Here is a 17,558-nt window from a genome sequence, read left to right on the forward strand (position 1 = left end):
AGTGATCACTAGGTTGAGGTTTCTACATATCTGCATTCTAAAAATACCTGCAAACAAATACTGAACTTTAGCTAATGATATGCATACTGGAGTGAGGTGTAACCTTCTTGTCAAGTGTGGAATTGCTAAAAAGTGGTATGTAGATATCAGAGGTGAAGGAAGGGAGAACATTCCTTGAAGATTGCTCCTGAGTGGAGTTGTTTGTTAGGACTATTCAATTTACAAAGATTTTCTTCAACTTTTTTGCAAGGCTTTCCATGTGGCTGAATCCTTATCTTTTGTTTTATAATCCTGTATTTTGTGGGAAGAATGTTTTTTGCTAAATCAGTGGGCTTCTCTCTCTCTCTCGCTCTCTTTTTTTTTTTTTTTTTTTTTTTTTATTTCTAGGGCCACATCCACAGCATATGGAAGTTCCCTGAGCTGGGGTGGAATCTAAGCTACAACTGCCAGCCTACACCAGAGCCACAGCAACAATGGATCTGAGCCACATCTGCAAGCTACACTGCTGCTGTGGCAACGCCAGATCCTTAACCTACTGAGCAAGACCAGGGATTGAACCCACATCCTCATGGATACTAGTCAGGTTCTTAACCCACTGAGTCACAATGGGAACTCCTGGTGGGATTCTTTCTCTGTTATATGTATGTAATTTGGCTGCAATTTTTTGTTTCATTAATTACTTTAATATTATTCTTTTCTCTTTGTCACAATTTTTTGTAGTTTTTATAGTATTTACAAGTATAAGCAGAATATCTCCATTTTATAGGATTTTTTTTGGACTTCCCAGTGTAGCACAGTAGGTTAAGAATCCGATCACAGCAGCTCAGGACATTGCAGAGGTGTGGGTTTGATCCCTGGCCCAGTGCAGTGGGTTGAAAGGTTAAAAGGCATAGATCAAAGCTGAGGCTCAGATTCAGTCCCTGGCCCAGGAAACTTCCATATGCTACAGTTGTGGCCATTTAAAACAAACAAAAAAAATGGTTTTTTTAGCAGTCATTTTTATTTCTCAAAGCAGTGGCTATAAACTTACAGTTATTTTACTTTACTTTATTTTATTTTATTTTAATTTTTGCCTTTTGAGGGCCGCTCCCATGGCACATGGAGGTTCCCAGGCTAGGGGGCGAATCGGAGATGTAGCCACCAGCCTATGCCAGAGCCACAGCAAAGCAGGATCTGAGCCGCATCTGCGACCTACACCACAGCTCACAGCAATGCCTGATCCTTAACCTACTGAGCAAGGCCAGGGATCAAACCTGCAACCTCATGGTTCCTAGTTGGATTTGTTAATCACTGAGCCACTAAGGGAACTTCAAACTTAGCGGAATTTTAAAAGATGGTAATGCTTACAGCATTCTGACTTTTCTTGTTACCTAACTTTCCTTTAATAATATAGTATTTTTTAAATGGAAACCAGATTTTTTTAGATTATTTTTTATTAACAACCCTTTTTGGGAATTCACAAAAATAAAAAATGCATATTGTAGAAATATTTTAGCCTTGATTTAAAAATTTAATCTTTCTAGGATTTTATTTATTTTCACACATACTTTTTGCTATGGTAGTGGGTTAGCTCAGACAATACTGTGTTACTCCCCCAACATCTTTCAAGGTATATTTCATCTTTTAGTTCACTTCCTTTTCATATACCTCTAAAATGTGTTGTTCTTATAAGGAAGTCAGTTATAATAATGGTTCTTGATTCTACCAAACCCAGTGAACCCCTCTAATAACATTTTAATCACCTAATTCTATCCTGAAATTAATAGACTGTTTAAGGAGTTCCTATTGTGGCGCAGTGGAGATGAATTCAACTCCACGAGGGTGTGGGTTCAATCCCTGGCCTTGCTCATTGGGTTAAGGATCCAGCGTTTCCATGAGCTGTGGTGTAGGTCATAGATGCAGCTCAGATCCCGTTAATGTGGCTGTGGCATAGGCCGATTAGACCACTATCCTGGGAACCTCCCTATGCGGCGGGTATGGCCCTAAAAAGACAAATAAATAAATAAATAAACTATGCAAGCATAAACTTTGTTTATATGTAAAATGGAGTTAGGTTCTGGCTTAGATCATTATAAACAGATTTTTCATTGTCATGAATGTCCAAGAGAACATTGGAAAATTATGAAGATCAGGAGTTCCTGTCGTGGCTTAGCAGGAATGAATCTGATTGGCATCCATGGGGACGCAGGTTCCATCCCTGGCCTCGCTCACTGGGTTAAGGGTCTGGCATTGCCACGAGCTGTGGTGTAGGTCTCAGATGAGGCTTGGAACTGATCTTGCTGTGGCTGTGGTGCAGGCCGGCAGCTACAGCTCCAATTTGACCCCTAGCCTGGGAATCTCCATATGGCACAGGTGCGGCCCTAAAAAGACAAAAAAGAAAAAGAAAGAATAGAAAAAAAGGAAGTTATGAGGATCAGAGAAGCATTCTCTTATGTGGAGAACTTGCTCGTCAATTGTATTTCATCTGGCATCCCTGGCCCTCGTTTGCTAAATGCCATTATTGCCCCTTAATCATTGTGACTTCCAAAACACTATATTAGATGTTTTGCACAATAGATTTCTTTGGCAATTGTTGTCACTTTTCAGAATAATGTCTTGAGGAGTTCCCATTGTGGCTCAGCAGGTTAAGGACCTGATGTAGTCCATGTGAGGATATGGGTTTATCCCTGACCTCACTCAGTGGGTTAAGGATCTGGTGTTGCTGCAAGCTGTGGAGTAAGTCGCAGATGCAGCTCATATCCCATGTTACCATGGCTGTGGTGGCTGTGACATAGGCCTTAGCTGCAGCTCCAATTCGACCCCTGGCCTGGGAATTTCCATATGCTATAGGTATATCTATAGAAAGAAAAAAATTTTTTAATTTAAAAAAAGAATACTATCTTGAAAATAAATAGGGTTACAAAGGAAACCAACTGTATTGAGATAACCCAGGTTAAGAATCCCTGCAGAAGTTGATAACTCCAATATACACTCTCTAGTTGACAACCACTAAGTTATAAAGGCTTCCTTTCTATATTTGGGAAAATGGTGAAAGCTTTAGCATTAAAATATTTTGAATTTGAAAGTACATTTTGGATGCCTACATCATTTTGTCATCAATATAACAGCATTAGTAGGGGATTAACATCAGCTCTAATAGAATCTAGTGAGACAAAGCAAATAGTGTAGGAGTTGTATTTCTAACTTTGCATCTTATTGGAAATTAAGTGTATCAAATGGACTAATGCTTCTATTTCCCATTCTTTTCTCATTATGACTAAATTACTTCTCTGATTAACATCAATTAAAGCTCAGCTCTTTTGCCGACTTGTTTACTCATATGCTGCTTAAAGGAGTAAGATAACCTTGGCAGAACAAAATCTTCCTCTAGCTGCCTTTGGGCAAGTTGGCAAAGAACTTACTTGTATTAACAGGGTAGTTTAAACACAAGTGGTTCTAAGAATAGGAATTGGGAAGCAAGATAATCAAGAGTTTATTTCAACTGTTGCTCAGTCAGTGTTTTCTAAAAGTGCGTTGTGAAGGGTGAGTGGATTGTGTGTGGATGACTGGCTTGTCATGACACATGTGCAGAGCATCATGACGATGATTTTTATTTCTTTTAGGGTATGTCTCTGTGCCAGACTGTTGTTGTAGGCTCTGTAGTCATTCTTCTCTACTCTTCAAGAGCATGTTATAATTTGGTGGTGATCACCATATCTCAGGATACATTAGAAAGTCCATTTAATTATGGCTGGGATAATCTTTCAGATAAGGTAAGTACCCAGCGTGTATTGCCAGTCTAAATGTATGATAATGAAATTAGCCTCAGGAAGAGAACATTTTAAGTGTTTGACCTACAAACAGTTATGGAATCTCTAGCTACTATCAGTAATCATACTTAAGTTCTATGTCTAAAAATCCTCATTTACATGTGGCACTTGAAATCATTCTTCAGAGAGAATTTCCCCCAAAGTAGTATTTTCTTTTTGTAAATAATACTAATAGTGCTTTACATCTATTGGTCCTAAACCTGTTTTAGTAATTTTTTAAAACATAGAGTTCAAATATCTCTAGATAAATTGATTGCCTGTCATTACCTAGTGGATATGGTTTTGTCTTTAATTTGTTAGCATGAAATTCTCTGTTTCCTAAGAACTACATATAACCTAAATATTTGGTTGTTTTAGATTATGATTTTTATGAAAATCTGGCATTATCAGTCTTGATAATGGGAAAGAATTCATAGTTCCTTTGATCTCCAGGTGTTTTTGTGCCCTAACTATGTATATTTGACCTCCTAGCATTTTCCATCCTTTTCCTAGAAGTATAATTTGACATAGGTACATGTCATATCTTTTTATTAATTTAACTTTGTGCTGAATTTAAGGCATCCTGGAGTACCATTTTATCAGAATTTCAGTAATCTTTCTAAGAAGGAATTTTCACATGTGGTTCCATGTGGCAGAGTCCCTTCACTCCTTTTCCCATTTCTCTCTCCCCACATCTATTAGAATAGAAACAAATTCATCATGGAGTTTAAGCCCAAAAGCATGTTTTTAAGTAGCCACAGAGCTGAGCGACTTGCATATTACATTTCTCTACAGGTATAACTCAGGGTAAGTACTATTACTTTGCCTCTGGAGCAGCTGGAACCAGTAGCCTCTTTTATAACTCTCTTCAGTCTATGGGGCCTAACCTCCCCACTCCATTACTCATGTATTAAAATTATTTTCACAAATTAATGCATTGAAAAAATTAATACCTCTTTATTCTACTTAACATCAAAGCTTTTTATGATCTTTAAAGGACATATATCATTACATGAGAAACCCCAAAAAATGGAAAATTAGAGTTTTATGTGCTTGCAACTTGATGTTTTAACTTACCCCACCTGAAGCAAATTGATTGTTGAGAGTGGTTTCTTATACATAAAACATATTTTTAAATTGCTCTGCCATATTCTGTTTACAGGCTCATATAAAAGACGTAAGTGGAGAAGAGTATATAGTGTTTGGAATGGTCCTCTTTCTGTGGGAACATGTGCCAGCATGGTCGGTGGTACTCTTTTTCCGAGCACAGAGATTAAACCAGAATTTGGTATGATATCACAATATTCCCTAATGCCTGTCCTCCTTATTTTTAAAAATATTGGAACATTTATATTGATTTTCTATTTTTGGCCAAGACTAAAAAACATTATAGATCCCAGCCTCGTGTCTTAGTTGAAAAGTAACTCTTCATATATGTTATCTAATACTTTGTCCACAGGCACCTGCTGGCATGATAAATAGTCACAGTTATAGTTCCAGAGCATACTTTTTCGACAATCCAAGACGATACGATAGTGATGATGACTTGCCAAGACTGGGAAGTTCAAGAGAAGGAAGGTAGATGTACTGAATTAGTACCAAAACAAATTGAAATGAACAAATCTAAGCTTTAACCCCAATGTGAAAAGGGTGAATTGCTGATATGTGTCAATAAGTAAGATCATTTAATATTGGAGCTTGGAACAGATGATGTCAAGCCCATGATGGAACCTATACTATAATGAATTATCATCTGATATGGCTTGGAGCCCCTATATTACCCTTATTTGAGAAATGCCTTTGAAGGTAAAATGGTACCATTTCATCTTAGGATCCCTTGTTAGTTCTTAGTTGACAGGGGAAGGGAGTTCCCATTGTGGCTCAATGGGTTAGGAACCCCACTAGTATCCATGAGGATGCAGGTTCGATCCCTGGTCTCACTCAGTGGGTTAAGGATCCGGCGTTGCCACATGCTGCGGTGTAGGTTGCAGATGCAGCTTAGATCCTGCGTTACTGTGGCTGTGGCATAGGCTGGCAGCTACAGCTCCAATTTGACCCCTAGCTTGGAAACTTTCATGTGTCCCAAGTGCGGCCATTAAAAAAAAAAAAAAAATGGGGTTGGTGGAGTAGGGAAGTTGTATTATAGTGTTTGTGTTTCCATATCTACTGTGCTGTTCAAAATCCACAGAGAAACCCTAGATAAAACTCTTGGGAAGCTTAGGTGCCATAGGAAATCTTACGCCCTCCTTGTTCTCAAATCATTACAAGTCCATACCTTTAGGCATGTATCAGCACAAAGGGAATGCACAGCTACAGTAATGCTTTGAGTTTGATATATCATTTTCTATAATCTGCACTTCATGGGGACAAATTACTTGGCCTCAGTTGTTTCAGTTTGTTTTTTATCTATAAAATAGGGATAATAATAGAACCTATCTGATAGGGTTGTTGTGAAGATTAAATTAGCATATGTGTGTGTAAACATAATTATACATATATATCTGTATATACACATAACACACACAAACGTGTTAAAATGGACCCCAGTACATAAGCACTGATTATTATCTCATAATCAATTTACTAGTTTTGAATAGTAGTTATTCATTCTTTTCTGATATGTGATATAGAATCAAGGATATAACATAAAAGTCATTGAAGCTTATAGAAATCCATTAGGTTATTTGGCCAAGAACATATTTCAATGTATTTGATGCCAGTTGTATTATAAAATTCATCAAAAACTAAAAATGCCAACATGACTTATTATATACTGATCACAGTCCTATGGCTTTTTTGCCCTTTCTTCTTGCAGTTTATCAAATTCACAAGGTTTGGGCTGGTATGGCACCATGACTGGGTGTGGCAGCAACAGTTACACAGTCTCTCCCCACCTGAATGGACCAATGACAGACACTGCTCCTTTACTCTTTACTTGCAGTAATTTAGATATGAACAATCACCATAGCTTATATGTAACACCACAAAACTGACAGCATTACCAAGTCGTGATTCTTCAGTCATTTTTCATGAATGTGTATATTCCATGTGTTTAAATTCCATCTACATAAACATTCCATTATCTGTTGCAACTGAGAACGAAACCTGGACACATGGCAGTGTCCAGTGGAGGACACAGCTGTTACTTTTGACCTCGTCTTAGTGAAATGAAGTACAATGGAAAGTTTGGAGCAGGAGAAAAGAGGGATTGAATCTTAAGGCACTTGGTAGCCTCCAAACATCCTGACTTTGGAACATAAAATGCATATTTGCATATTTGCACTTTTATCCTTGTTCTGAAAGAGTACACTGCAGTCCCCAAAGTCATACCCAGTGTTCACATTGGGATATTATGTTGTACACCAAATTAGGAGGCAGTTTCCCTACAAAAGTCAAAGCCTGTATATTCAGCAGTGTACTCCATATGGAATTCTTACCCAATAAAGTTTATAGTGTGAACAGTGCACAGAATGAAGGCATAAATGTATCATTCTTTTAAAGATTAAAAAATAAGTAATCATTGAAAATAGTTCTTTTAAGCATGAGGGTAAAATACCAACTGAAATTATTCAATCATTTCAAACAAATGATAGTCATAATCCTTTACAGCTATGACCAGCAGTGTTCTTTGGAAAGCCGCAGTTATTTCTTCAAGAGGAAAGTATACTACTGAAAATTAAGTGGCTACTTCGAGTAGAATTGGTAAAGTGATTATTGTGTATGATTAAGATACATGTAATAATTTAAGCATGATTCTTCAAGAAAGCAATAGTAATTTTTGCTTAGGGAGATTTTGGTAGAAACTTCTTGGGACTAAACAGGTTTACAGATGCATTTAAGAATTATTCACAAAATGTAAATTCTAAGTTAAAATATGAATACATTTTCAAAAGCATCCAGTTTAGCTGAAACAAAATATGGCTGATCTTACCTATTCCTATTGAATCAGGATTGTCCTCAGGTAAATTAAGTCATGATACATTATTGCAGTGAACTCAAGTGCAATACTTTGTAAAACAAATAATTCCTCCTTTAGTTTTCACATTTTTATATCTTATATATGAGCAAAGCCAAATTAAATTTAATTCAAATTATCTCCAGCACTAGAGTAAATGAACAATTTATGCAAAGGTACTAACTAGGTAAGTATAAAACCAGTGGTTAACTACATTGGAATATTTTTAGAATTACATTAAAAGTGTATTGAAAGTCCTATCTCATATCTAAATATATATATATGTGTATGTATATATATATATATATATATATAGTAGGCTAAGGTAATAGAGAATTTTAAAATGCACTTTCTACCAGTGTCTATATGGAAAATAGATGCTGAATACCTCAAGATTCCAAGGTAACAGGCAGCAACAGGAAGTTGTCATAGCATGATTATAGATGACGAACTATATGTATAATTGTCTGCCGATCTATTTCTTCAGAACTGGAACAAATACAACAGTCCTTTTCTGTCTTTACTTTGGTTAGAAAGTTATGTTTTATTTCTTCTCTTACATAAACTACCTTTCACCTTTTTGAGTAATTGATTCAGTAACTTCAGAAGGGTATAACAATAAGTGAAACCCCAAAAAAGAAATGAAATTTTTAACGGTTTTGCTCTTTGGGGAGGCTGGTACACAGCCAAGGAAACTTAATCTTTTTATCACACAAAATGATTTGAATTCAACCAAAAGCATAAACTTATAAATGTTACTTTGGCTTTATGTATAATAAATTCTCTTAATGCAACCAAATTTCTAAAAAATTTATAGTACAGAAGTTAACCTTGGTAGTGACAGGACAACATAACATGGACTTACCTGAGTATATTTTGATTGTGACTTAAGTTACTGGATTTCTTTTCAAAATGCCAACTGTTCATTTTCTTAATAATGTTAGGTACCTAATTATCTAGAGGTGTCTGAGATCTGTGTTAATCTGTTACTCCTCGGGGTTCAAAGTGATAAAGTAAAAATTTTCTAGTAAAGCTTCCCTAGACTTCTCTAGATAATGTTCCTATTTGACCAGATAAGCGAAGGTTGCGTTTTAAAAATATTTGAGATAAAATAACTTGGTTTTTTCAGCCACATGAGTTGATTCTTCCAAATCTGAGATTTCTAAATTTATTATCCCTGACCAGGGTACTTGAATTCTTGCATTTGTCTCCTTATACACATCTCCCACAATACATCACCAAAGACAAAGATAAGCTTCTGGCCCAGTTTTTGCTTAAAAATTCCAAAGCACTCAGAGCACTTTAAGTCTGGTCTTGAAAGGAGTTGTTTATAAAATCAAAGGGCTACCGATTCCCTGTTCACCCTGCACTGAAGCATATGATGACAATTTCAAACCTTCCTTTTTGGTTCATTAATTAGAACAGAGAATTTCATTGCTTAAGTGTGTAACTCTACAGTGATTAGCAGTACTTGTTTTTATCGTTTCATCTGGGTGGTCATTAATTTTGAAACTCTTACCACTCATAATAGCTGGTAGTTGTTTTATGAAAGATGTAATTTATAGCTAAAGTGGCTTTTTTATGCATAGCTGCCTTTTTTATTGTTTCACAATGTTTCTCAGCTATATAATCAGTTTCAAACTGGTTGTAAAAGTATAGCTGCAGCCAATGAATGTATTTATTTGTTGTTTCACTAAATTGTAACAGAACACTACTGTTAAAAATAAAAGTCTTTGTGCTTTTATTTGCAGGTCTGGTTTTCTTAATCTCTCTTAATGGACTACACAGATTGAGTTTCTATCATGTAAAGATAAGAAGCCTAGTGCTACCATAGAAAAGAGAAAAATATCTGAAGTTACAAATGATAGTTTGCTTACAATTACAAATCTTCCTTGGCTTATTATAAGTGAAAATGTTATCTAGTACACCTAGCCTACCGTACATCATTCCTTAGCCTAGTCTACCTTAAACATGCTCAGAACACTTAAACTACAGTTGGGCAAGGAGTTCCCATTATGGCTCAGCGGTTATGAACCTGACTAGTATCCATGAGGACGTGGGTTCAATCCCTGGCCTTGATCAGTAGGTTAAAGATCCAGCATTGCTGTGGTATAGGTCACAGACACGGCTCAGATCCCACGTTGCTGTGGCTGTAGCCTAGGCTGGCAGCTATAGCTCCGATTTTGACCCCTAGCCTAGGAACTTCCATGTGCCATGGGTGCAGCCCTAAAAACAACAACAAAAACTACAGCTGGGCAGTACCATCTAATACAAAGCCTATTTTATAATCAAGTGGTGAATATCATGTAATTTACTGAATGCTATACTGATAATTGAAAAACGAAATGGTCATATGGGTACAGAATGGTTGTGTGGGGATGGTTTACCCTTGTGATCACCTGGCTGACTGTGAGGTGCAGAGCTGCCCAAATCATGAGAAGATTGTACTGAGTATCATTAGCCCGGGGGGGGGAATAAATAAATAAATTCAAAAGTGGAAGTGCAGTTTCTACTGAATGTGTATCGTTTTTTTCAGTGTTGTAAAGTTGAAAAATCCTAAATTTGAATTATCATAAGTGGAAAACTGTAAGTGCTTAACATCTAGATGTCCCTTCCTATTATACACTAATTTGTTATGAAATGCCATCTACTTTAATGGGTACAAGTCAGATTCGTTAACCGCTGAGCCATGAAGGGAACTCCTGAAATGCCATATACTTTAAAAGACCAGACTAGGGAGTTCCCATTGTAGCTCAGTGGACATGAACCCAACTAGGACCCATGAGCATGCAGGTTCAACCCCTGGCCTTGCTCAGTGGTTTAAGGATCCGTCGTTGCTGTGAGCTGTGGTGTAGGTTACAGACAATGTGGCTCAGATCTGGCATTGCTATGGCTGTGGTGTAGGCCGGCAGCAACACCTCCGATTTCACCCTAGCCTGGGAACTTTCATACACCACAGGTACGGCCCTAAAAAGACAAAAAACGTTAAAAACCTTTTTTAAAATGCCAGTACTTTTTTAAACAGTACATGTTTATTCAAACATTAAGCTAAGAAAAATCCTTGTATGAAATAACTTATAATACCTCTCTCCATCCCCTTAGAATCTTAAACAGGAATAAATTTAGGCCAGAATTCTGGGCAAGTATTCTTTGAATTCAAGAAATTCTTCAGTGATGTTGCCTTTTCCCCAAAGAAGAGATATACATAATAGACCCCTTTGACAACCCGCCAAAACCACACCGAATTTTGAATACAATTTCAGAAATTTTATTGATCCCCTAAAATCCACAAATCTTTGGGGGTCTATTGACTCTTACTGGAAAGAATATCTGAAGTGAAGGTACAACTGCAAATATAACAAAGTTGCCACTTTAAAAGCAATTTATCCAACAAGTATTTATTAAATGCTCATATGCCAAAAACTATGCTATGGAGACACAAAAATGGATAAAGTTCCTTTTCCTGCCCTTAAGGAGCTCACATTCTAGTAAAGGAGACTTTAAAAAACACAAACAATACAGTACAATAAGTGACACAATAGAGGTAGGTTGTAATTACAGTGGTGACACAAAAGAAGTTAGATGATCCTCCAGGGATGAAGCAAGGGAGATATCACAGAGGTGGTGCTTTATGCTGGGCCTGCAGGGATACACAGAAATTTTTCAGGTGGGCAAGGATGGCCAGGGCACTTGATAGAAAGAGAACAGCAGGCACCATAACGTGAAGGCCTGAATATGGTGCATCTGAAGAACTGTAAGTCTGTTTTAGCAGAATATTGGGTAGGAGGAGCAGGGAGACACACACCAGAGAACCATGGACACCAAGCAAATGAGTTTGGCTTTCTCCTGAAGGTTCCTAAAGTCACTCAAGTGTGTTAAGCAGGGAATAAATAACATTGACTGCTTCTAGAAAGCCATTTTGATAGCATTGTGGGGCAAAAAAGAAGAGACAAGCTGGCTGTAAAGAGAATAGTTAGTACTTTAGGGAACAGCAATGGATATGGAAAGCAGTGATATATCAGATGTAAAGAAATAAAATCCACAGAGTTTAGACATTGGTGGCTAGGGGAGAAATCGAGGAGAGGAGTAAGCCTAGAGAATTTAGATGATGGCTCTGAAATTAACCAAAGGAACATAGGCATAAGAATGGGTTTGCAGGAGAACGATTTTTTTAGACACACACAGGTGTCTGTGGGACAAACTAGTGAAGACAGGTAGAAAGCAGATGGACTGAGAAGTCTGGGCTAAAGATGAGAATTCAGAAATCACTGCATTGGAAGGACTCGAGTGAGAAGTGGTGATGAAGAGAGCAAGAATGAAAGCCTGAAGAATAACTTAAAAGAGTCAGTGAAAAGAGGCACCCAGGAGTGAGAGAAAGGAACCCAGGGGAAAAAAATATTTTTAAAGAAAGGGTTGTCAACATTGTCAAATGCAGAAAAAAGCTCAAGTAAGGAGTGGCTTGTAAATGGAACTGTGGATTTAGAATTGGGATTTTAGACTTCAAAGGACAAGACTATTAAGAATTACAGAGCCACATCCCAAATTTCAGTTAAGGAGCAAGTAGGGGTGACAAAATGAAGATAGGGATATTCTTTGAAAAAGACTGGTTAATAAAAAAGAGGGTGAGGAGTTACCATCATGGTTCAGCAGGTTAAGAACACAACATAGTGTCTGTGAGGATGCGGGTTCGATCCCTGGTCTCACTCAGCGGGTTAAGGATCCAACATTATCATAAGCTGCAGTGCAGATTGCAGATGTGGCTCGGATCTGGTATTGCTGTGGCTGTGGTATAGGCCTGCAGCTGCAGCTCCAATTCAGCCTCTAGCCTAGGAATTTTCCTGTGCCACAGGTGTGGACACAAAAAGAAAAAAGGGGAAAAAAAAAAAAAGGGGCGGGGCATAAGATTCGAGTTAAAAAGGTTTACAGGCAAAATTACCATTTAAACCCATCTACTGTATTTTCAGAGTACTACAAATGTCCTTAAACTTTTATATATGGTGCTCACTTCATAACCTTTGAATCTCCAAGAATATTGACTTAATGTAGCTTCATGTTTTTCTTTTCCTGCCCTGTTCAAATGAGAGGGGAAAGGGAAACAGGATATATATTTGTTAAACTTAGTCCTGTAATTAAAGTATACTGCATACATTTTCATACATTCATTCAACAAAATTTTTTTGGACACCTACTATATGCTTGACACTGTACCAAGACTTAGGGACACAGAGAAGAAAAAGTATACAGTAGTGTAAAGTGGCATTTCTAAGCCATTACATAAATAAATCCTGCTTTATTAATAATTTTATATCTCAATTTTATATGGTATACCTGCCAAGGCATACAGAGGACCCATGATTTTGAGGTATGTAGTTTTTTTTTTCCTACAATTACCATGAGATATAAATTCCTAAATCCCTTCAAATATTTTTATCATTTCAGATCTTACCCTAGAGAAAACCTCTGAAAATTACAGTTTTGTTTTTGGGAGAAAAAGGAAATGAACATCATGTACAAAGAACAAAAATTTTATGCCCCATGACTATACAGATCAAGCAATAAAAGGGTTATAAAACTCAAAAAGAACTTTAGATTGGAACTCAAAGGAGTTCCTTACTCTAAGGCTTATATAGTTCCAGGTTTTTTTTTCTGAAAAAAAATTATTTTTAAAAAGTATTCAGTACGACACACTGAAGTGTTTAGGGTTCAAGGGCATGATGCCTGTAACTTACTTTCAAATGATTCAGGAAAAAAATAGTGTATGTGTGTATATACAGAGAGAGCATGAGAAATAAAGCAAACATGAACAATAAGTGAATCTGGTAAAAGAGTTCTTTGTACTATGCTGGAAACATTTCTGTAAATTTGAAATTATATAAAAATAAAAATTTCCCCCAAATTTTATTCAGAATTAGGGAAAGTACTGAGAATAAATATATAAATCTATTCAATTTTTCACACTGTTTAGAAATCCTTCTACACACCAAAATAAGCCCATTCACAATAGCAATATAATTCTAAAGCTGATTTGTTTCATACCAATGTATTACAGGATTGCCAGATGAAAAACAGGACTCCCAGTTAAATTTGAATTTTAAACAAGGAATAATTTTTTTGGTGTAAGTGAGTCCTAAATATTGCATGCAACATACATACCCCAACTATCTTATTAATCTGAAATTCAAATTTAACTTGGCATTCTGTATTTTTATTTACTAAATCTTGTAACCCTAAATATATTGAAATTTTTTAGGCTGTTAATAATGGGTCATTCATGAGCCTCTTTACCAATTTCCTATTAAATGCTTGTCACATTGGCCATAGTTTTATTTATATTACACCTTCTTACACAAAATTCTAGTTTGAGAGACTTAAAACATCATTTAGTTAGGTTCACCGTACATGAATTTGATAATCCTGATTTTACTTAATATTAAACTTTAAAATTTGAACCACATTAAAGTATTACTTTTACTCACAATAATATTATACATAGACTTAACATAATTAAAAAATTTTGTTTACTTAAAACAATATAATTAATATAATTCCCTTTTACAAAAGCAGCTTTATATAAAATGTTTGGCTTAAGACTGTCATTGCTATTTTGCCTTTGAATGAAATTCCATTCTTTGGCTTCCACTGTCCAGAAACAGGCACATTTCAACTTGTTTTCTTTAATGAATATTTTGTAACAAGTTCCTGAAGTTTTCTAATTCTTTCACACTTGTAGAAATTCTGTAACCAAAAAAAAAAATTTCACTCAGAAACTATTTTAGATAACTTTTTAAGTTATTCACTTTGCATTTTTAGAACTCACAAAAAATTTTAAGTAATTAATTTCAGCAAATTTAAAGGAACCTAAACCATCTAATCTATTTTGATGTAGTTTAGTTCTTAATTTGACAGGTTAGAACTAAGATAATGCCCAGAAATTAGTTATTTTAAGTATTAGTACTCAAGTTTCAAAATGCAAAATTATAAAGTATATAAGTATTAAAATACTTAGATATTTTGAGCATTTGTAAGTATATTCATGTGCTTAATATTTAAATACATAGGTATAAAGTAAATAAGCATTAGAATATGTATTTTAAATATGCATATGTATATGAACATTTAAACTAATTAAAATGCCATATTTAGTAAATATACAAAGAATCAAAGTCTTTGGACTATAAAAAGTAAGGAGAGTAAATGTGTGACCAAACCGTTTTTACTAACTTTTATAAAAAGTAAAGTTTGTTATTTTAAGCGTACTTTTTAGCTTTGCTCTTACCATGAAAAAAGTGGCAGAACAATTAAATTTAACTGTCAAACTTCTGTGTATTAGAGAATAATTTTGTATTAGAGAATATCTTGAACGTCAGTTATTTCAAACTCAAAATATTAAATCAGGAGTTTCCATTATGGCTTAACAGATTACAACCTGACTTGTATCCAGGAGGATGTGAGTTCAATCCCTGGCCTCACTCAGTGGGGTTAAGGATCCAGCATTGCCATGAGCATAGATATAAGTCACAGATATGGCTCAGATCCCAAGTTGCTATGGCTGTGGCATAGGCCGGCAGCCACAGCTCTGATTTGATCCCTAGCCTAGGAACTCCCATATGCCACAGGTGTAGCCCTAAAAAGAAAAAAAAAAAGTTTAATTGTTATTTTTTAAAAGTGAAATGTAGTTCTTAGAAAATGCTAGTTTTTATAAATCTCTTCATTCTTTATATATATGACAAGCCAGAAGGAAATGTGTCTATACTTAAAATTTGTAATATATGTTCCTTATTTCAAGCTTATTTTCTAATCATTTTGATGAAAAAAAAATATTTTTTATTTTTTTACGTTTCAGGGCCACACCCTTGGCATATGGAAGTTCCCAGGCTAGGGGTCCAACTGGAGCTGGAGCTGCCAGCCTACTACAACAGGAAGTCCGAAAAATATTTTTTAAAAAACTATCAACCTTTTTACACAATGGTGAATTCACAAAGAAATTTCATATGTACACATGTATTACACGACATGTTTCCAGGACCTTCAAAAAAACATTTGGGCAGCACACACACAAAAACTACTCTTAAGTAATAAGAAAAAATATACACACGCAGTAAGATAAATATTGAAGTCTACTCAGTGAATTAATCCTGATAATAAAAAAGTCAATAGATGAAAATAAAGAATATTAACTACTAAAAAGATTAAAATTAAAAAAAGATTAACTACTGATAGTGTGTATCAACATAGTTACGGTTTCATAAGATCACAGAATTCTGTAGAAACAATTTTGGTACAAACTAACCTTCCAAATGCATTAAATAATGATACTATTTCTTGTCTTGTTAGATGGAATTCATAACTGGGCCCACTTTCTGGCATGTTTGCTATCAGTTTCTCAGAAAACAAGATCTTCAGGGCAGTGCCCAATCCTTGAGTCTATAATAGAAGTAAGAAAAAAAGAAATATCAGAACGTTCTTTGTGCAAAGAATGAAAAAAAGAATTGAGCTAAATTTGCTCACCTGAAGCTTTCCCCATAGTCGACATTTTAAACAACCAACACAATCCATGATTCTTGAAATATTTCTAAAATGCAGTCGAAAATCCTCCTAAAAATAATTTAAAATTTGATTAAGATGTAATACATTGCCAAATACTGAGTATTTCTGAGTGCCTTCTCACACTGTGCAAGGTGGTGTGGTTACCAAAGAGGAGGAGAAAACGGACCTAAGTGTCCACTGAGCACCTCCTACATACACAATTTCATTTCATCACCACAAATCCAAAGTAGCTATTATTATAGGCTACACGTCATGAATTTTTAAAAAACAAGTTTCAGAGAGATTAGGTAACTTGCCTAAACTCTAATATCTAGGAAAGAGCAAACCTGGACCCCAGGGCTGCCTGACTCTAAAACTAAACTACCTGTAAATATGTATAAAGGTAGCTTAGTTGAAATGTTCTATTGTATCTGACTATTAACCATATGTCACTATGGGTGGGGGAGGGGGAATTATAGGACATCATTTGCCAAAAAAGGAAGGAAAAAAGGAACAAATGAGAGAGGGAGGGAGGAATAAAAATCTTTGGTTTCATAATAGCTAAATTAAGCCCTTTTTTCTGGTATTAGGTAAAATAACCAAATTTTTTATTATCATTATCATTACTGTCATCATATAAACTATAAAATAGTGAAATCTATGTACCCTCCACCAAGTATCAAGAGAAACCATTACAATTGAAGGCCCCTATGTAACCCTTCAAAGGCCCATATCCCACTTTCTGTAACTATTCTGAACTTGGTATTTACCATTCCCTTTTTACCTTTATACTTTGAATACATATGTATATATCCATGAACACTAGGGTATTATATTGTTTATAAAAAGGCAACATACAAAAGCTCATCCAAAAGAAGCATATGTTCTTAAGAAATAAGGAAGAGAGAAGGGAAGGCAAGAACACAGCCTTCTTTTACTCCAGGGGAAATGATTAACTGATTCTCCAAGTGACTCCCTCTTTGGGATTTACAGTGGTATCCCAAGCTCACTGGTATTTGAAACAGGAACTCTGACATACCTTTCAGATGGAATATCCACTATACCAAATGGCCTATACTTTGGGAAGCATATGTTTCTCTCTCTCTTTTTTTTTAACATGATAAACACACAGGGCTCAATTAGAGAACAAGGCCATAGATGTAAAAATGGGAATAAATCAGCAAAGATTGAAAGCCACTCTTGAAAGTAAACCTCAATTCGCTCTAGGGACAGTCTTTCCCCAGATGCTTCATTTAGCCTGAGATTTTGAAACAGCTGTAACATGTATA

General features: G+C 35.7%; 2 protein-coding genes across 2 annotated transcripts in view; one reads left to right on the plus strand and one right to left on the minus strand.

Annotated features, from left to right (window-relative positions):
- The window catches only part of GPR137C (G protein-coupled receptor 137C), a 60,569-nt gene extending 51,082 nt beyond the window's left edge, over positions 1-9,487 (plus strand). The window contains exons 4-7 of the mRNA XM_005659957.3: positions 3,603-3,752; positions 4,951-5,076; positions 5,248-5,366; positions 6,604-9,487. Coding sequence (XP_005660014.2) covers positions 3,603-3,752; positions 4,951-5,076; positions 5,248-5,366; positions 6,604-6,781 — 573 coding nt within the window. The 3' untranslated portion in view covers positions 6,782-9,487. The remainder of the gene's footprint in view (positions 1-3,602; positions 3,753-4,950; positions 5,077-5,247; positions 5,367-6,603) is intronic.
- ERO1A (endoplasmic reticulum oxidoreductase 1 alpha) overlaps positions 14,385-17,558 on the minus strand; it is a 49,497-nt gene continuing 46,323 nt past the window's right edge. The window contains 3 exon segments of the mRNA NM_001137627.1: positions 14,385-14,478; positions 16,034-16,167; positions 16,252-16,338. Of these exon segments, the coding sequence (NP_001131099.1) occupies positions 14,418-14,478; positions 16,034-16,167; positions 16,252-16,338 (282 nt within the window). The 3' untranslated portion in view covers positions 14,385-14,417.

This window comes from Sus scrofa, chromosome 1 (assembly GCF_000003025.6).
Source record: "Sus scrofa isolate TJ Tabasco breed Duroc chromosome 1, Sscrofa11.1, whole genome shotgun sequence".
NCBI classification, from domain to species: domain Eukaryota; kingdom Metazoa; phylum Chordata; class Mammalia; order Artiodactyla; family Suidae; genus Sus; species Sus scrofa.